General features: G+C 44.5%; 3 protein-coding genes and 1 long non-coding RNA gene across 5 annotated transcripts; 1 reads left to right on the plus strand and 3 right to left on the minus strand.

The window, feature by feature from the left end:
* Positions 1–57: 57 nt before the first annotated feature.
* On the plus strand, positions 58–1,565 carry LOC115684711 (uncharacterized). The gene is given in 3 exon segments (XM_030609567.2): positions 58–225; positions 228–414; positions 536–1,565. Coding segments are annotated over 3 exon segments (1,158 nt in total). The 3' UTR covers positions 1,339–1,565.
* Positions 1,566–6,862: 5,297 nt separating this feature from the next.
* Positions 6,863–8,555, minus strand: LOC115684710 (protein ROH1-like). The gene has a single exon (XM_030609566.2). It carries the CDS (start codon positions 8,323–8,325, stop codon positions 7,153–7,155), a length of 1,173 nt encoding a protein of 390 aa, XP_030465426.1. The 5' UTR covers positions 8,326–8,555; the 3' UTR covers positions 6,863–7,152.
* Positions 8,556–13,794: 5,239 nt separating this feature from the next.
* On the minus strand, positions 13,795–17,429 carry LOC115684709 (tubby-like F-box protein 8). The gene is made up of 4 exons (XM_030609562.2): positions 16,672–17,429; positions 16,439–16,526; positions 15,534–15,666; positions 13,795–14,851 (listed from the first exon to the last, which is right to left on the minus strand). Exons 1-4 carry the CDS (start codon positions 17,017–17,019, stop codon positions 14,146–14,148), a joined length of 1,275 nt encoding a protein of 424 aa, XP_030465422.1. The 5' UTR covers positions 17,020–17,429; the 3' UTR covers positions 13,795–14,145.
* Positions 17,430–17,601: 172 nt separating this feature from the next.
* Positions 17,602–18,848, minus strand: LOC130137362 (uncharacterized). 2 transcript variants are annotated; one of them, XR_008815812.1, is made up of 2 exons: positions 18,493–18,848; positions 17,602–17,958 (listed from the first exon to the last, which is right to left on the minus strand). It is a non-coding gene; the product is annotated as an uncharacterized LOC130137362 (long non-coding RNA). The 2 variants fall into 2 exon arrangements; XR_008815813.1 differs by having other exon boundaries at positions 18,438–18,848.
* Positions 18,849–20,333: the final 1,485 nt, after the last annotated feature.

Consider the following 20,333-nt stretch of genomic DNA (forward strand, 5'->3'; position numbering starts at 1 on the left):
GAAGTCTAGCTTTTCTGACACGGCCCCATCTCGTGTCTGTCGCTGGACAGAAAGCTAATGCTTGTGTACAAAGAAATGGAGTGTGAATGCCACAAAAAATCAAATCAAAGGTTCTTTGCCTGGATCCCTGAAAGTCTTATCAAGAAGCAACGAATAGGTCCGGTCCTTGCAACAACAATGCTTGTGATGCTTCCTTCTTCAAGATGCCCCTGGCCCTGTTGTCTATATTCTTTGAGACCGATCTAAGCATTCTGAGAAACAAATTGATGGAGCTAGAATTAGGACTCAAGATCACACAAACTCAAGATGATATCAGCTCCACGGCCGATCTTCGCATTGCAAAGGATGGAGGCGGAATTGTTTTCTTGTCTAGAGAAACCGAAAACATGTTCATCCTCACTGCCCATCTCAGAGGTTCTTTCTTCAGGCGTGTCCTTTCAATCATCTTTTATTAGGCATTTGATCTTATTTTTTTGTCCGCTGATCTCGTTTCTCGTGATTTACTAGATGGAAGATTTAATCTAAATTTTTGCAGGATACAGAAGAGAGCACATTGACATAAACATAAATGAAGACGGAACTCGCATAACGATCATTGGAAATAAGGCTGTGCAGGAGAAGGTGATGCTCGGGTGGATTTTGTACAAAAAGGAGGTGGAACTGAGAGGGTTTAAGAAGGCTTTTAAAATTCCAGGAGGCGTGGTCTTGGACAAGATCAAGGCAAAATTCGATGAAGACGGAGCAATTCTCACGGTTTTCATGCCCAAAATGGTTCAGGGAGTTTCCGGGCATGCAATTGAGGAAGTGGAGGAACCAGAGGATGATCGAGGTCATATGACAAAGACGGACTGTAAAGAGGTACCTGGAGTTATTGAAGAGCCTCAGATTGAGTATCCACGTGATGAAGTTGAGCAACAAACAAAAGAAGAAGCAGAAGGAGCGGCTCGAGAATCCGAGTTACCGCATACATCATCGGCAAGTCAACGACTTCCCGCCGAAGGTCCAGTGCCAAGACCATTGCAAAAGGAGGAAACTGAAATGGGGGCTCAGTTAACAAAATCTGAAGATAATCAACAACCGGGGAAGGTGATTGCATCTCTTGATGCTGAACTCAAAGAAGGAGACAGTCTTAGGCAAGAGGAAACGAGTGACATAGGGAATGAGGTTCAGAGCGAATCTCCCAAGGATGACAAACATAGAGATGTCAGTGAAAACACGGCCTCAGTGAAGAGCAAGCCAAAGAAAAGCAAGAAGATATGTGCTCCTGTTGTTGCTGGGTCTGCATTACTAGTCTCTCTTATAGTTCTTGCTATTCACTTGATTAGGTCCAAGAGATGAATAATTATAAGCCTCTATAAATCTTTCATCTGATTATTTGATTATTGAAACTAATGCAGGAAGTAGTTCATGCCACTGACCAGAGTTGGCAAATGCATAAAACTGTTTCATGTAACTACCATACCAGATACCGCAATAAGGTAGCAAGATGAAATAGAAAATATGTCCATGTCTACAATACTTGGTCGAGTACTTCAAAGAATGGACTGATGGATAGTTCATGCTTCTCTCTTCTATATTCATGCTTCTCTCTTCGATCTGATTCTTCTATAAGAGACTGTGTAAGAGCATGCGCAACTGTCTAAAATCGTATGAAAGAAGTGGAATATTTGCATTTTTCCTCTGGAGTATCTCAGTTTCAGTTTGCAATTCATGAGCGAGTACCTCTTGGTTAAACTTGTAAAAGCATCTCTATTTTCTTACATATATTGTAAAAGGGGAACACCAGACCACCGCCTAAATCTGCATGCTCTGCCTGCTAAATCTGATTTCTCGCAAACAATATCAATGATTGCTCTAGGAAATAAAGAATTCGGGATGGTTGCCGAGGCTTGTTAAATTTGTATAGACTTTGATGAAAGCCGGTCGAAATTACTAGGAGAAAGTAAGATGGAACTGATTCGACAAAGGTTACATGGAGGTTCCTTGCAATCAAACCACTGGTTCTTTTGTTTGTCCAAATGAATAAATTGCTGAGTGATTAGAGAGATAAAGGACTTCAGAGCTGCGCTAGAAAACTGTTGAAGATTCCAATTCCTCATTTCTATGATATCGATTTCCCATTCATATCCACCAGCAATATTTGCAAAAAAGAGAGTTACCATAGCTCAGCATCTGACCAAGTAAAGTAAGTGTTCCATATGTTCTTGCCTTTTGAGACTGCAGTTTGAGGCCATTGGACAAGTTAGCAACCATCAACAGATCATGATGATTCGAGTGCGTACAGATCGTTGATGAACCTTCAAGAAGCCCTTGGAGATAATGCATCTGAAGCACTTTCATGAAATCCTTCTCAAGCTCGGTCATACTTAAAGGCTCTCAATAACCACTACTTGATCCATTCAGTGCTTACTGTTACTCTCAAAATTTCCAAGTAATCCTCAGATTCATCAACCAGAGCACAGGTTAGCTAATGTGCAGCGAGAGGAATTGAATTTCCCGCCTTCCGTTTCTCTTGGCCTTCACCTTTATAGACGATTGAAGTATGTCATTTTTCATCGAAAAAGTCAATCGATTCTGAGAAAACATATTAGCGTTAGAAAATTAATGTTACGACAGTGATTGTTAGTATGTGTGTCAATGAAACATGAGCTATCTAGACAGTCAGTGCCATTAATTAAGGTTGTTGAGTGTTTTCTAAGGTTATAAATAGACCCATCTTGTGCTCATTCATAGGATTAAGTTAATCTAATCTTATCTTGTAAATGTAAATCCCCCCAAAAAGAAAATTAAGCACTTTCAGTTTTTGGGACGACTATGTTCCAGATTTTTAACCGAAAATTTTATCTACTTCAACTACGAGCATCTGCTGTCCCTCAACACAAAAGGTAATACAGAAATAGATCTGGTATAGGAAAGAATCAAAGTCAATTTGTCTTCTCAGCTAACCCAGAAATACTATTAAATGCAAAGTCTCCTTTTCCTCAGTTGGTGTCTGCATAACCATAGCTTCATCAGTGCCACAGAAGCTTTCTAAATTTAAAGATTGCAGCCTATTATTATAGACACAAGGCATGTATGCACATAAGCAGGGAATAGGTAGTACTCGCGCAGCCACATGCACTTGCCTGTGCGTGCGATCATGCCCATGTAAACGCTTTTCTCACTTACAATACGTAGTCTCACACAATTAATGCCAACATGATGTTCCAACCGCCGCTCGCCCAGAGAAAAAAGGGCAAGTCCATGCCTGAAACCTTCGTAAACGTGGGAAAACCTTCAAACTTCAGAGCATTGACGAATCGAAGAGAGAATCGCTCTGGACCATTAAATACGCAGGTCAGGCACCGGAACATCTTTTTCGTATGTCCTGCTGTGCCAACACACAATGTCGACGAAGAATCTCCCAAGCGATACCAAAGCGAAGGGATTCATCCAGTCACACACAGCTAATAATGTACTGTAACAAAGGGGGCCACCTGAATATGTAGTAATAGCTTTGACAAAAATCATTTAACTTTTCAACGGGGAAGAAAGAAAGAGGACCCCCAGAACTTGCAAATGGGCATCTATCCAAGATGTTCACATCCCACCCAACACCCATGCCTTAACACCATGTAACACTGACAATGTCATTGGTTCTGATAGCGTTTGGTGAAGCACCTTATTGCAACGGCGACGACTTGGTTGGCCCCCCAAAAAGAGAATGATCGGCAAGTCGCATTGCCACGAGAATACATTGCATTGCATGGAAAATAGAGGAGACGCAAGAGACTGAGTAATTTGATACTGGGAAAGTCGGTTTTACATAAACCGACACTCGAAAATTTGCATATGTGATCCATAAGGTATGAAAATTCTGATAGAGGTTCGATGCAAATGCAGGTTGAGGGCCATAATTGCACAAGAAGTGAAAGTTCAGGTTGAGGGCCATAATTGCACAAGAAGTGAAAGTTCAACGAGTACAAACTTCGAAATTCAGATTGAGGAGGACCCGACTGCAACAAGATCAAACTTTAGGCACTACTAGTGATCCTCTCCCCGATAGACCACCGGTCATATCAAGAGCACTAGAAACATTAGCATCAGCATCAACAATATTACAACGTTGGATTTGAAAATGAGAATTTCCTATCGAGTGCTTCCCAATACTATGTTCCTCTAATCTTAGGTCACATAGCTTGTGACGGGAAAAGTGTCAAAAAAGTCTTAAATCTTTTACATTTGTGCCAATTTAATCCTAAACCTTTTTTTAGCGCCAATTCAGTCCTAAACCTTTCGCATTGGTGCCAATTTAGTCTTAAACCTTTTTTTGGTGCTAATTCAGTCCTAAACCTTTTGTATTTGTGCCAATTCAGTCCTAAATATTTTTGTCTTTGTGTCAATTCAGTCATTCCTATCAATTTTGGCTTCGATTTTTTGACGTGGACACACGGTAGGGTGGTGATCATGGTCTTGACATGGACAACTTTTAATAATATTTTCATATTTTTTGAATTCTTATTTCTTTTTTTTCCCTCCACCCTCCTTCCTCTAGCGGGTCGCCGGACCGACGAGGTCTTCACCGGCCACTGGCACAACCTCGTCGGCCACTGGCGAGGCTCGCCCTCACCAGCGACGGCAAAGGCGAGCCTCGCCATGGCTGGGCAACGCTGGACCTCACCAGATATGGCGAGCCTCGCCCTCGCCCAGCGACCGGCGAGGCTCGACCTCGCTAGATCCGGCGAGTTCGGGCCTCGCCCAGCCACCGATGAGGCTCCCTCGCCGGATTTGGCGAGGTGCAGCCTTGCCGGCCACTGGGCGAGGCACGACCTCGCCATATCCGATGAGGTCGTGCCTCGCCTAGCCATGGCAAGGCTCGCCTTCACCGTCGCTTGCTAGGGCGAGCCTCGCCAGTGGCCGGCGATGCTCGCCTTCGCCGGCCTCTGGCCGGTTGCCGGTTCGACTGGAGGAAGGAGGGAAGGAAAAAAAAATAAATAAAAATTCAAAAAAATATTATTAAAAATTATCCACGTCAGCGCCGATGGCCGGCGTCCATGTCAACAAAATCCTGCCAAAATTGTCCAGAATGATGGAATTGGCACAAAGAAAAAAAGGTTTAGGACTGAATTGGCATAAATGCAAAAGGTTTATAATTGAATTGACATCAAAAAAAGGTTTAGGACTAAATTGGCACAAATGCAAAAAGTTTATGACTAAATTGGTACCAAAAATAGGTTTAGGACTAAATTGACACCAATGCAAAAGATTTATGACTTTTTTGACACTTTTCCCTAGCTTGTGACTGAATCACAATGGGAAGGCCCCGACCTTGAGATCACTTTCGGAGATTACATCTCGAAACACTGAAGCTTTTAAAAAGAACACCTGAGGTAAATAATCTGCATCTGATGAAACTTGCATGCTGGCTCTTCATACATAAAAAGTGGAAAATGAAAGTGTCATACTTATTAGCCAGTAATCTCAAGTTGCAGAAAGGCATTTGAATATTGCCAGTAAAGCTTGACATAATTGGCCTTCTTCAAGTAATGTTCAAGAGTGACTCTGCAGATCACCACATAAATGATCAACCTCCGTCCGGGTAACAGGGAGACAGCCTGTGAAACATGAACATCGATCCAATCTTTCATATTGTAGTTGAGTTCTAAGATTTACGCATGATTCTCTGTAACTCACTAATCTAGAAACTATATTAATCCTGCGCTTCTTCTGTGGTGCCGTGTTGTTTTGCACGACAAATCTGCCATCCAAATGGGGCTGCTTCATCATCAAATAATCGAAATTACGTTTTTTTATCAGACAGTCACGGGTTGTCGTGCAGGCAAACCATCACGGCACCGAAGAAACACCCTTAATCAATTATCTCCTTTTACAAGTGCACTAAAAATGCCGATGGAGACATTTCCACCAAAGGGCGCCTCATTTTTCCACAAGCAATTGTCTTTGACAGGCTTGTGACCTAGGACTACACTTTAACCTCATTCTTGATTTTGCTTCATTGATTGCATTGATTCTCCTAAAGATGTATCTATTTGATTTCAACTGGGCTGACTGGAAAGAAGAAACCTATCTTCTAGAATCCCATTTTTCTGACCAATCAATTCCTTTCGCCGACGGAAATGACATACAAACAATTTTCTACTGCCCTCTACATTCGTGACCCTTGACTCCATTTAATCCAAACATTTAATAATCAAAGAGTCAGATTCCAAACAAAAGCAAGAAAAACGGCAGAGTTTATTGAACTCAGTAGCACAGAAAACTGAAAACTGCCTATCTTATTGCAAAAGTCACGAAATCGGCCAGACTGTTTTCAAACATAGAAGAATGACATTTACAATTTGCTATATGTGCATCAAGAAATTCGTAATGAGGAAAAATAAATAAAATGAAGAACGACCTTATCGAGTACCCTAAAAAAAAGAGAATATGCAAACTATACTGATGCTGGAGTTGCAGATGATGCCATGCCACTTTACAGCAGGAAGCTGTACCTATACTAACAGTCAGCACCTGGAAATGGCTCACAGGGTTAAGTGCTATCGAACGGATAAAGATTCAAGAAGCAACAGGGTCAGTTACCTCCAAATGATAAATGACCACTTACAGCCCGAATATTAACATATAAAACTCATCCGACATAGAGTATCCGCGGAATTAGAAGCTCGAAATCACACGGATGGAAACATCTTCACGTATGCTCTCATTTCGAAGTCATTCCGAAAAGATAAGACCAATCTGTTACACTCAACATTACTGGCCACTGCGCTGCAACCCAGAAATGGATTGAACATCCAACAGCCAAATAGCATGTAATATGTACTCCAGCACATCACGAAACTGGAACGGGAGAACCAGACACAGCTCATGGGAATGCAATATATTAAGGAAATTTGATTCAATAATCCAACAGAAGCTGAAGAGCGGCAAATGGAACCTAAGGGCACCATTTTCAAATCCTAAATCGTTCTACTGACACAAATATATCCATTGATTAATACAAATAGCCTCCTTATACCTTTTTTTCGTCCCATTTTGTACATGATCCTGGTTATACTCTGTTCTCTCCATTTCTTCCTCTTCCTTAAACTTGATGAATCTGTTAAGGCAAATCCTTCCCAGCAGCAAATTACAAGAACCCATTTGTGAAGAACTTCAAGTAGAGCTGCAGGAACCTCCGTCGGTTCGGCTCCTCACAATCCGGTGAAACACCTCTCTCACTTGGCGTTCCAAAGGATCCAACCCCTCATTCACCACCTCAAACACCTGCCCCAATTCCTGCACTCTTTGTCTCACCTCGCCTTCTTTCTCTTCCGTCAATGGGAAATTAACAGAATCCACCATCTCACTCATCACCCTCGAGTACTTCTCAATTTGATAAATCTCCCTCATCAAACCACAAGCATTCTTTCTCTCCCGCTTCTTCGATTCTTCCATAATCCTATCGTGGAGTGAAATTATCGGAGCAGCCCAAACGAACTGCCTCGGGACAGAGAAATGGACCTGCAAACCGCGATCCTGGCATGGAATGGCGGCCACGAGAGCCCACATTACAAACAACAGAACCATACCCATCGTGAAGATGGGAACGGCGAGCCCGTTCGTGGCCGCGATCTCGTTCCCTCTGGGAGCATTCAAATTGTTCCCAATCGCCAGAATCTGCTTCGCCGCAGACCAGGACCGGGAGACACTCCAGGAGAGGGATCGGAAATGGCCGATAGACCGGGGATCCCTCGAAGCATTGCTCCGGCCGAAGGACCGATTCCTATGCCCAATCGCCGTGCTGGAGTCCTTCTCGTCGAGCATCGCGATGGCCAGATCGATCAGGGCCTTCTTCGCGCGGCGGAACTGGCCCTCCCCCAAGCTCCTCCGATTCCCCAAAGCGCACATCACGATCTCCAGGAGCTTATGCCACTGCCTGATCTGCTCAATCCCGTCCCTCACGGCATTGCAGACGTCGAGCGCCTTCACGCTCCTCTCGTGGAACTCGGCCAGCAGGCGCTCCGCGGCCGGCGATCTCGCGACATTCGCCCTGTTGTTGTTGAGGAGGATGACCCCGAACTCCTCCTGGCAGCAGAGGAAGGCGTCGAGGAGCTTCCGGACCCAGGCGAGGGAGAGCAGGTCGTCCGCGGAGGCGGAGGAGAGGTCGAGCAAGCGATCGGCGACCTGCCTCTGGAAGGCCTCGAGCTCGAGCTCGAGCTCCTGGGCGGCGGAGGCGGCGTCGCGGTGGTGGGGATCCATGGCGGCGGCGTCGGCGGCGGCCTGGTCGCGGCGTAGGCTGAGGATGGAGCGGCCGACGTGGGAGCCCTGGTAGTCCGGCGTGTGCATTCTCTCTCTCACATGGAAGGCTTAGAAAACCGCATCAAATCGAACCGGACGCGATTCCCCCGGAGAAGGAAGCGTCGATGTCGCGGACGAATCGAGCCGCCGCCGGCGCCTCCGCCGCGATCAGGTGTGCTCGTCCCGGATTAGGGCGAACGGCAGGAGCTCAGACAGAGAGAGAGAGAGAGAAAGAGAGAGAGACCCAATTGCTTGAAAGAGGAAAGATTCAACCTTTACGCAGAGAGAGGAGAGAGGAGAGAGAATGATGGTGACGATGATGTTAATTTTAGGCTGATAAAAGATGGAAATTCGGACAGATATCCATCATTCGGCAGCGTACGGCAAGGCACTGTCCCCGAAAGGCTTTCCGTTATTTCTCTTTCTTCTGGTAATAATGATAATGATTAAAAACAAAAATGATCCCGTGATAATCCATTCCGCATTTTGTTTATTTCCGAAATATTCGATGCACGGTAACCGCAGCAGATCCCGGAGAATCTCGATCGACGCCGCATCTCAGCCGTTGGATCGCGATGTCGCTGACCGTCGATGTCTACCCCCCCTCTCTCTCTCTCTCTCTGTACAGCGAGCTCGGTCAGGACCAGGAGAGCCGCCCGGGTGGTGACGTGGAGGCACCGGCCGCCCGCCACGTCGGACGAGCCCGTGCGGGAATCCGGGAAGGTGAGGTCACCCCCGCAGGGTCACGGGCGGCGCGACCGAGTCGTGGCGGACCAATGGACGGCGGCGACGGCGGCGGCGGCGGCGGCGGCGGCGATGCTCATTTGCTTCGAATGCTTTCGGTTTTCTTTTTTCTAGAAGGCGGAGGAGGAGGAGGAGGGGCGATATGCTCGTTTCGTTCGTTGTTCTCTTCTTCTCCTGTCCTGAGCTGGTTTGACCCGTTCAGAGTCAACATCTTGGCCGGCCATTTTTTGTTGGGTTTTTACCGGTTCGTTTTGGACCGGCGTCCGAGAATCAAGATACAGAGAAACCCCACTTGATAAAGAAAGGCAGGCTCGGCCTTTACTTCCAGGGGAAGAGAAATGAGGAGAAGTTTTGTCAGTGTTTGACTTCAGAAGAGAACGAGAAGGGTAAAATCCAAAGTCCAGATTGACTTTCCGTGCTCGAATTGTGTTAGTTCTGGTGTGGAAAATGCGCACCATGGCAATTCAACCGACGGAACGCATCGATTCCGTCTCCGACATCAAAGGAAGTAGCGAGGGCGGGCATACAGCATACAGCACGTGCGAATCCTTCTTTTCCTCTGGATGTGATCGCGACGTGCGCGAAATGCGTAAGACGGCACTATCTCAATTGAAAAATTTGAAGCGGAACGGACTTTTTATAACGATTAAGATATCGATCTAATGCATTTTCAATGGCTTGATGGCTCAATGAGCGTCGTTTTCCTAACAATGTATTATCAAGGGAAAGGAGAAATCCAAAAAGTTGCACCACAAGTTCAGCCGTCGAACTCACTCTGCTTTCTTTGAAGATGCCAATTCATAATAAATCAGACAATGGCTTCTTCCTCCGGTCCTTGTCGAGATAGCTAAAGAAATATGGAGGCAATATTGACATTGCAACTCACGTGGTTTGAAGGGGTGATCTCTTACCGTCAAGCTATTTAAAGACTCCGGCGCCTCGAAAACACTGCCTTCGTCTAAACTGCTAATGACGGATCACTATCCAGATTCGGATTTCTCCTTCCTTCGCGTTCCCTTTTTCTTCTCTGCTGTCCAATGTGAAATAAGAAATCGCGTATGATGCTCTTGCTTGCTGAATCACCGGTGCACTATCACCCACACAGCTGCTTTGTGCACGAGCCCAAATGAAACATCGCTATGCATCGGACAGAAACCAGCATTCAACATCACATAGCCACGAAAGGTACGCACGCCCATATGTTGTTCTTTAGTCAAAGGCCACCAGTAGCCAGTTGTGGTGCTGGGCAGATTTCCCAAGCAACGTGGGAATACAACGCAGTTCGGTTCTTTTCACACGTCCCTCGCTGTACAACAAGGTTAGGGATTTGTTCTGTCTCCAGGAGCAAGCTAGAGATATTCCAGTTGTGAAAAAGTATCAAAGGGTTTGTTTTATCCCCGAAAGGTTAATGTCCTAAGCATTCAAGAGATATGGTTTTGTCACCTCAAAATATCCGTACATTGGATTCTTTCAATTCTATCTTGAATCTATCTAAAGCCTCTCTGTTTGGTACACAATCATACCAACATTGTCGGGACACACCGTGAGAGGAGTTTAGTCGATTGTCAGCTGATACCCAATGCTCCAAATGATATAAAAAACGAAAAGAAAAGCTGCAATAGATGAAACATTGACATATCCGTTTTTCCTCCGTAAAGTTGGGAATTCATTAATATGACACATTACAAGCTCTAACCAAAGTTTAACACGGTACAAGGAAGTATTAGCAGCAGCTACATCATGCAAATCACTACAAGTTCCATAGGAATCAACAACAGATACAAACCCTACCAAAGTAAGCTCTTAGCCTCTCATTTCTCATCTAACTTGATCAGTCCAGGAGACGCCAAAGTTCAGTCGGTTCCCTACTTTCTCATGAACCAACAAATCCAATTTCCCTCTTGATCTCATATCAGTCTGTCATTTCTGCAGTTCTTTTCAAGCTCCCAACTAGGAAACAAAAAAATGCATGATTCACGATATCAAATTTCAAGAAAATGAATGGACACCAGCATCAGGGAAGGACTGCTAACATGCAACAGCAAGAAACACAAGCAAGCTAGGTGTCCTCATGAAATGTCATGTTACATTACTCATGAAATTGTCAACATTTCATAGGACGTTCACGCATTCAAAGCATGCAGGCATCTACAATGAATCAAATTCTCTTGTTTGTTTCCACCTCCCTCGTGTTTCTTAAGAAGTACAATCACATTAAGCAAAGAAAGTGAAAATTCTTTTGCAAAGTCGTCTTGGACGAAAATGAAGTATTTTTTATTATTAAAACTTGTCGAATTTGGGAAAAAGCTCAAGTTCCACATCACTGTACTGTCAGTATGCAATCCGAGAAACTGTAATGTATCAGCAGAGTAAAAGTTTAGACATAAGACCAGAACTCCAATCAGCCCTCATATTTCCATAAGTACTACTGGCAGTTTGCATATAACTTTCACCGCAAGCCTGTCCACATCCTATGAAAATATAAAGATCAGCCACAACAGCAGCAGCAACACCACCACCACCACCACCACCACAATGATGTGGAGGCTCACAATGAACGTTAAAGAAACTGCCACAGAATATCCTCTAATCATGGGGCGGACAATTTTTTCGAAAGAGACTAGGAATAAAAACTAAATACCATCCATCATTTAATTCAATTTATTGTAGGCATTGTCTTCGATGATAATCAGGTCAAAACTGCAGATCCAAGCAACAATTTTAACCAGCAAAGCTGAGAAATGTTACGTTGAAAAACAGAGGATTTGAGATGACTTTAAATGCAGGATTGTCACGCCAGACGAACCAAATAGCAAGTTCATCATGCAAAAATCACCATTTCACCATCAGAGAGCAAGTTACGGCGGTTGACGCCTTAATAAGAGGCCAGGTCAAAATCAAATCAGGCCCCGAATCGTTAATGACGTTGTGAAGAAAAGCCCTCAGATCTCATAGCTTTTAAACAATCATCCATGGTGTAAAGCACATGGCACTCATCAAAAGCCCATCCAATTTGCCACTAACGAGATGCCCTCACTCACACAATAATCACTCAAACACACACAAGCACAAACAAGCACACGCATAGAGAGAGGTCATCCGTAGTGACAATGGATGGGCTAGTAATGAATGGTAACCATGCAACCACTCAATATTTCTGAGTTTCCATCATAGGGCAGAAGGGAGAGAGTGAGCATGAGAATGCACAAACAGAGGGAAGCCCCCCGTGCGCGAAAAAACCGACTAAATTGGTCACCTTCGAAAACTCCCTTCCCACGAAAATCGCCGAGAACTCTCTAACTTCCGATGACACACGACCCGGGAAAAGGAAGCCCAACAAAAAGCGGGAAATCAATTCATTAAAAGTGAATGCAACTGATGAAGCTCCAAAGTCCAAACACAATCCCAGAGAACCGATTCAAAAACGTACCTTGACACGAAAATCAAACAAGAAAAGCAAAATGCAAGCAGCTTCCAGCAACGACACGATGGAAAGATCAAAACCTAGATACCCTCCCCGACTTCATTACTGCATGAAAGATTTCAAAATCCACAGAAACATCAAAATCAATCACAAATAACTTGCGAGAACAAACGTAAACGGCAAAAACCCCGGAAAAAGGCCATCAGATCTCATAGCTTCGAGTATCATTCGCGGTTCAAACCACGATGGGCGATCATCCAAGAAGGCTCCCAAACATCACCGGGCGAGTGAGCGTGGGTGCGAGTGTACGGATGCGCGTGCGCGGGTGCATCCGATGCTTCCGGCGATGAATGGGGAAGCCCAGAGATGAAAGGAGCCACCGGAACCGCTCAACACTTTGTGAGTTTCTACATCATCGGGGCATTTTCCTCGCTAGAATCTCCCCCCAAGAACTGGAAAAGATACACGAACTCAAGGACGAGGGAGGTTGAAATCGACGATCGATGATAATCATCTCATCGGCTTTGGTTCTCGTCGCGCCGCTTGCGGCAAGCAGATGGAGAGCACAGGAGCGAGAAGGAATCGGGTTTTTATGTTGCGCAAATTAGGGCTCCACAGATCTCGATCGGGTCGGGTCGGGTCGGGTCAAGATCTAGGGGCCCAAAGCCTTTCACGGATCCCACCACCCACCATGGAGGGTCTTGATTTTTTTTCCATTGAATAATTGCTAAAACGTACTTAGATTTAAATTATGCTGAGCAAAGATGATGGCTCTTGCATGTAGCTTGCAAGTGAAGCAAATCTTTTGTATATAAAGAGTTCGGAAACAGGCGATCCGCATTGGTGGTCTCCTTAAGTGTGCTGTCATAAGAGATTTCTGCACGCGATGGAATGTTCGGTTCGTACCACGACTACTGCCCGGTTCGAGCGAGCTCGCCATCGCCGTCCGGCCCGTCCCCACCACAGCGCTAGTGGGAGTATAGTCGGGGGTTACTCTACGTCATGGCACGATTGAACGTGCACTAAGGCAAGGGAAACGACCAGAGGGTTTCGAATACAAACCGCAGCTTAGAAGTAAGCCCCATAACACTTGGCCAACCACACCGGCCGCGTTGATTTGCAAGTAAACCAAATGATTCGCCGTAAATATGCCGAAAAATTTCGCGTAACTTTATGTCCATAGAGACTCCCATCATCTTGTCCGTTGGCATGATTTCCACCCTTTCACATAGTCGTTTATAATTCATTTACGACTATTATACAACTTTAATAATTTATCTCTATTTCCTGATTTTTAGAGAAAAACCATAGATAGATATTGACATTTAAAAGCCAATTACGTTACGTCCTACCATAAACGGAAAAGACCAAGTTCAATCTTCACTTTCTTCCTTTGTTAAAAGGAACAGTTACAGGTACAACAATACCAGAGCAAGGAACAGATGAAACCCGACCCACTTAGAATGAAACTACACTGGGAAAGATTAGAATAAAAAAGAAGATGGGAATTGAGGATGAGGAAGAAATAGAAGACCCCTCCCTAGGATGCAAACTTATGCACTTAAGAACAGAGTTCACCATCATGGATTGTACAGTGATTGCACACAATCCCTGGCCGTAACTCTTTAATCTCGACGTTAATCGTTGTTTACACAAACCGTTTTTCGCAGGAGACTTCGTTCCCTCGCACCCTTCGCCGTCTATTCACATGCCAATTTGGTGTCGAAGCTGCTCAGACAAATGGCGAATGCCTGAAATGCAGATAGAGGGTACCGGTAGTCCATGGTGAACATGTCCTTTCCGACCTTACCGAACTGGAGAATGATCTTGTCATGATCGGACGGTGGGGGCTGCGATGGTGTTGGCGCGCCGGTAGATGGTTGATTCGAAGCTATCAGTTGGAAATTCTTGACTGAAGCTACAGTCACCCTTCCACGGAAGTTGAGGCACCAGCACTGCAGCTGCTCGTGCCATCTCGGAGCCTTGTTTTTGAGAACCAGAGGCCTGTCCTTTCCGTCGTCCTCTTCATCCCGGGGCCCGATGATATCAGAAAACCTTGAACTGCTAAACTCCGTGGACGTATCTATTGATTTGGAGAAGGAGATGCTCCGGAATGAGTCTTCAAGCGAGCAAGGAAGAAGCTCTGGCTGGCCAGGGACAGTGCCACCCGGCTCGAGGGCCAGGGCAGGGATCGAATGCATGACACAGTGCATCCTCCGTGGGCCCCTGGTGCCCAGCACGTTCAGCTCATATGCGACCTGAGCAATGTTGTAGCTACCTGTGGGAACTTTTGGAGAAACTTTCTTGGAGTAAAATCTACGGCTACGCCCTGGTGGAGATAACTGTGCGTTGTTGTACGGAGGTTGTGTGTCATAAATTATGAACTTAGTACCTAAGAAGTTTGACCTGAAACAAGAGAAGCATGTATGAATAACTTTTCTCACATTACGCAATCGATATAACTCGTACTAACCACGTATCTAAAATCTTGCCCCAAGCATTTCCTTTCTTTCATGCAATAGCACAAAGATCGAAGATTTCAAGCGGCAGTAGCTACAAATTTCCAGAATGAAACTATTTTTCGCGAGTGAATTATAGTCAGAAAGGAAAATCACTTTAGAGTATGGTGTGGTTTGGCGACCCAAGGTATCATCTTAGAGCTACTATTCACATGCTTCACCCTGATTACTTGGGGAAAGTGTGTAGAAGGCAATAACAAAGGCAATAGCCCCATTATCATGCAAGTGCCTAGAGAGCACTCGTTAACAAGACCCGAATGAAAAACAGAAATCTGTTTGCCAGAGCAACAAGAGGCATTCAATTTGGTTTCTATAAATGTAACGCTAGTTGGGTAGGCTCAGGCCCATACTATGTCTGGCTAAGAGAAGAGAACAATTTAGAGGCGAAAGGAGCAAAAGGAATAGGACACGTCTTCCATGAGCGTGACTAATGAACAGAGATTATTTCCCTTTCAAATCATCACCTTTTCAACTCAATAAGGCCAACGGCAGAAATTCACTGTAGTACAGTCGAGCAATAAAAATGTATGACTGAAGCCAAGAATAGAAATAAGAAAAAAGATTCTCACCTTAGTTTTCCAATATATGTACTACTTGATCTCGATATATTATCTGCATCCATAGAGATTACATATTCCGTGCAGGTTGTTCTCCTTGTCCGCTTAGCAGAAAGAAGGAATTTTCCATTCTCAACAAGCAAAGCTGGACATTGAAAGAAGGATAAACCGATCATTACTCCAAAGTTGGAGCATCAGGCAGGAAGACAAGTATAACAAGAAATTGCAACATCTAAAAAACCATTCATAAGAAACCTCAACATCTATATTAGGCAAGTCCAACAAATTTAATTGTCAGTATATTTGGTAAACAAAAAGCAAACCTCACATCAGCCAAGTAAGCAGAAATTTATGGCCATCAAAGTGTAATATAAAGTTATGTGTCATCTGGTACTACTACCACAATCTTCTAGCAATTAAAGCATTAATACCATCATTTTTGGATAACCATATTCTAAATAGTGATTAATTAGAAGTGAAATATTATAGCTGTACAAGCAACCATCTGAAAGCAGATGTTAACATCTTCAAGCTATCTTCTTATCAATCAGAAGTTTGGTGGGGCTCTACTAACACCAGCAAACAGATAAGGAACTCAACGATAAATGGAAAGTGCTGGTTGGCTGCTATAATAACATCTGAAAGTTCCCGCAAAATGCTTGAAGCCCTAACAATAGCACAATGCTTTCACCAGCACATATGGAGGAAGCAATAAATGCATAACAAATTAAACAAACAAAGGGATCCATAATGGTAACATGTCACAATTATAACAAGTAATCCTCTGAGATTCATAGGAGATTCAGCAGGCTTCATGTCACTTGCAACATTAATGAACGTTACGCAACGGAATGGGGTCACATTACTTCACAATATCCATGCATACGAAGTGTTGCACGGTCAAGCCTGAAGTTTACCTGGGCTAAGGCAGAGGAAGAGGTGATAGGTTAAATTTGATTTGTCCCTTTTAATGAAGCACTGAATTGTCCCATCACGAGGCCCTGGCTGCAAGAAGCAAACATTTGAACACTTTTAGTTGCAACTGCACCTTCTCAATTGATAGTTAATTAATACTCTAGCACGATGGGAAGCAAGTGCAGAGCATTGCATGCTCCTTAACTGAAATTCTGATTATTCAAGAGTGACGGACCTGTTTCAGCGAGACTGGGAAGGTGATCTTCCCAGAGACCTCAGGACTCTTAACAATTTCTTTGCACATTTCTCTCCAAGACCTGCAAACAGCCGCACATGAAACAACATGCTTGCGAGCAGGCCAGGTGCTCTCGCTCGCTTCTAATCTCCTAATCACGTCATGTAGAAGCTCAGGTGGGAGACTGGCCCACCGGCTGTTCTGTACAACCAGTGGTTGATCATGCAACTCATGCACTGAACCCTGTGATTTTCCTCTGTGATGACCAAGCAACCTCACATCGAAGCTCCTTCTTGATAAGCTTCCAAACCCATCCCTTACATCCCGAACAATACTGCGGAACGACATTTACTCCGATTCACAGCTAGATGTAATAGTTCATAGCCTTCTTCAGTGTGGGCAGGCAAAAAGGATGCTTGCTTTAGCTGAATAACCAAAACAAACTTTTAGTTGCACGACAGAATGTTCATCAAACTGACAAAACCAATTAACTCCCAATGCGTACTAGCAAAGGAAAGAGAAAAAGGAAAGATAGAGATGGGGAAGAGGGACGGAAAAGAACAAACAAAGAAAAAGTAGATTCCCCGAAAAGAACCCTCGCATGGAACTAAAGCAACCTCAAAGTACCAGGCTTTTAGCAGAAACATCTTTTGGCAGGTCTTTTATCTCATCTGTGAACCAATCTCGAATTAAAATCCACGTCATTAAGTCGAGTCTTTTATTGGGCCAAATATGTGAAGTTAATTCAAATGTAGAATCTTTGAAAGAAAAGCAAAAGGAAGCATCTCACCATGCAACCAATACCAAAAAAAAAAAAAAAAAGAGCCACCATAATAAGCAAGTCAAAACATCGCTTAAGCAAACAAAGAGCCACCATAATACGTGATAAAACAGCTAAAAGCCCTTAGCTGGAGCACAACTGTCCAAACATAACAAAATAGAGCAGCAAATGGGCTTTAAAGGCTATTATAGAAACTTCAAGAGAGCTACGCTTCTTCCACTCTCGTATCTGATCTAACACAGAAAAACCCTTGCGATGTAACGCTACCGGCATAAGCCATAAATACACAAAAATTGGTCCTTTTTCGCGCAACCGGAAGGCTCAAAATGGTAATTTCCCCGATTTCTAGGTAAACGTTACGGATAAAGGAAACTGAGCCGCAAATCATACGATACTGGAAATATCTATGTAGGCGGTCCGTCGGTTCACCTATAAGCCTTCGGATACAAATGAACCGCAAAGGTCAAGGCTTCGGCGAGAACACACCGAAAGCTACAAAGTATTTCCTGAAAAATGAGCAAACTTCCGCATATTAATCACCTCCCCGAAGACAAAAACGACATTCAATCGATCCCTAAGGTCACGGCCAGAAAAACAAGATAACCCCGAAAACGAGCAGAAAGAACCACGAGAAATGAAACACGACCCACTCCACTACAATCCCCGACCAACAGCAAGAAAGATAGTTTCCAACATCCAGGAGCTAAAGACAGGAGCGAAAACGGAGCTGACTCTCCGAACACCAAGGCGAGGAGGGGAACCAAGGCGACCAGCTCGGAAACACAAGAAATCAGTACAAAAGACCTGAAAATGATCTAGCCCGTGAATCTTTCAAGGGAAACGATCACGTACAAGCACATTCGACCGACGATCTCTTCGCCCAGATTTAGGCACCGATCAAGCCACGATACGGAAAGCCGAACCCCAAAAAAAAGAAAGCAAGAAGAAAATACAGGCAAAAAAAAACACGCAGAAAAACCACCACCTCCCACGAACAAAGACGATCGATCAGAACGCGATCGGGAGCAGTAGCAGCTCACCTTCTTCTCCAGATCTCTCCCCCCCCTCTTCAGATCACTTCAATGCTGCACAGCTCCTCTCTCTCTCTCTCCAAAAAGTCTCCTCTCTATCTGAAAAGTCTCTCTCTTTCTCTCTCTCTCTTCTCTCTCTCTCTCTCTCCGTGTGTGGAGGAATGGACTCCAAAACCTTATTAAATCCGCTTCACCAACTGAAAACACGGCTACGACCAAAAAGAAAAAAAAAAAGAAGAACTAAAAACACGACCGTCAAAAAAAGAAAAAATTCCGAAAAACCAAACCGAAAGCAAGCCTACGTCGGAAAAAACCATCTTTCCTTTTTCTTTTTCCATTTTCCCGCGCCGAAATGACGGCCCTGCCCTCGGCAGTTGACCTTGCCCCCCCCGCGGGGGACGTCGTCGCCCTTTAACCGCCGTTAGCGACACGTGGCGGGCCTCGGGGCGGCGGATCGGGGCCTTTCTTTGGTGAGCTACCGGCTGGTGGCGAGGGGATCGGACGGCTGAGGGCGGTGGCGTGTGGCCAGACGCCGGTCGCCCGAAAACATTTCTAATAAAAGAAAAAAAAACGAAAATTTCACGAGCAACTTCGTTAACTATAACTGATTTAAAAGGTTTTTTTTTTCCCATTTTGGTCGGTAATTGCTTCATACATAATGCTTGATTAGTGTCATTAGGGCATTCGTTCACCCCCGGCACTCCGTCTTCAAGTTAGATCTGAGAAATTATCATGTGCTCTTCGAACTATATAATCGGCTACTTGCTCTTTGGGTCGAGGTTGTGTGTTAGGACGATGAAACGTTTGATCCGAGAATAATGTGCTGATTTCTGCGCGTTTTCGGTAATCATTAGCGTTACACTATTGAGTTTTTTTGGTTCCTCGGTGATGGGAGATTGGATCTTTTCGAGCGATCCAAACATTGTTTATTTGACGCGGTAACATTCTGTCTCGACACTTGTCGTGCGACTACGAAACACCGTGTGTCATGTTCCCCTTAAGGATCACCTCAAAACGGTTATTTGATCATCGAATATTAATTAAAGATTTTAGAGCTGAATCTAGGAGGAAGGATTGGAAGCGAATTTTATCCGAAACTGTTTAATGTGGTTCCTAGACTTCTAATTCGTTTAATATGATTCATAAACTTTTTGTACTGTGTTCAAATTAATCTTTAGAATATTTATAAATATTTAATACTGTCATTCCATTAATTTAAATTCAGGGTCAATATCGTACATTTTCATATAGTCCAGGGACTAGTTTGAACACGACCACGCTGAACAAATTGAAAGTCCCATGGACCAAATTACACGCTAAGCTAAATTTCAAGGATCATATTAAAACAAATTAAAAGTTCGGGGACTATATTGTATATTGGATCAAATACCAAAGTTCAGGGGCTATTCGTGTCATTATCCCATAAAACTATTTTTTGAAATACTATCTATGCACGGTGCGGGATAAAAGGAATTTCATATCTATGCATGTTACTTCGTTAATTGCACCAAAACACCCGGGATTATGACTAAAGCGTCCTTAATTAAGGGGCCAGGGATAGAGCGCGTGAAGGACCACGGCGCGTGATGCGGACGCGCGGGCCTCGGCCCGTTTCCGGCCGTGCGATCGGAGGGAGGGGGAGGGCGGTGATCGGGACGCGTGGCGGAGGCGGCGGGGGGTGGTGGGGGGTGGGGACAACCGCGGTGGGTTTCATGTGGGGGAAATTATTACAACGGGGGGGCACGCTCGCATCATGAAAACTCGTCAAAACCGAGCGCCCCGGGAATTTCCCATGCTGCCCTCGGCAAAATCCCCGTAATTACGGAGGCATGCCATCGTCGAGCCTTTTT

The sequence above is a fragment of the Syzygium oleosum genome, unplaced genomic scaffold (assembly GCF_021117445.2).
Source record: "Syzygium oleosum isolate NSW1041296 unplaced genomic scaffold, Sole_v2.1 Sole_v2.02, whole genome shotgun sequence".
Lineage (NCBI taxonomy): Eukaryota > Viridiplantae > Streptophyta > Magnoliopsida > Myrtales > Myrtaceae > Syzygium > Syzygium oleosum.

Bases quoted from the DNA above. Each gene is read 5' to 3' on its own strand.
- LOC115684710 (XM_030609566.2), bottom strand. From the start codon at position 8,325: ATGCACACGCCGGACTACCAGGGCTCCCACGTCGGCCGCTCCATCCTC.
- LOC115684709 (XM_030609562.2), bottom strand. From the start codon at position 17,019: ATGTCGTTCCGCAGTATTGTTCGGGATGTAAGGGATGGGTTTGGAAGC. The intron at 16,527-16,671 runs GTCCGTCACTCT...TGCTTCTTGCAG, and splicing joins TCCCAGTCTCGCTGAAACAG to CCAGGGCCTCGTGATGGGAC. The intron at 14,852-15,533 runs GTGAGAATCTTT...CTCTTGTTTCAG, and splicing joins ACATATATTGGAAAACTAAG to GTCAAACTTCTTAGGTACTA.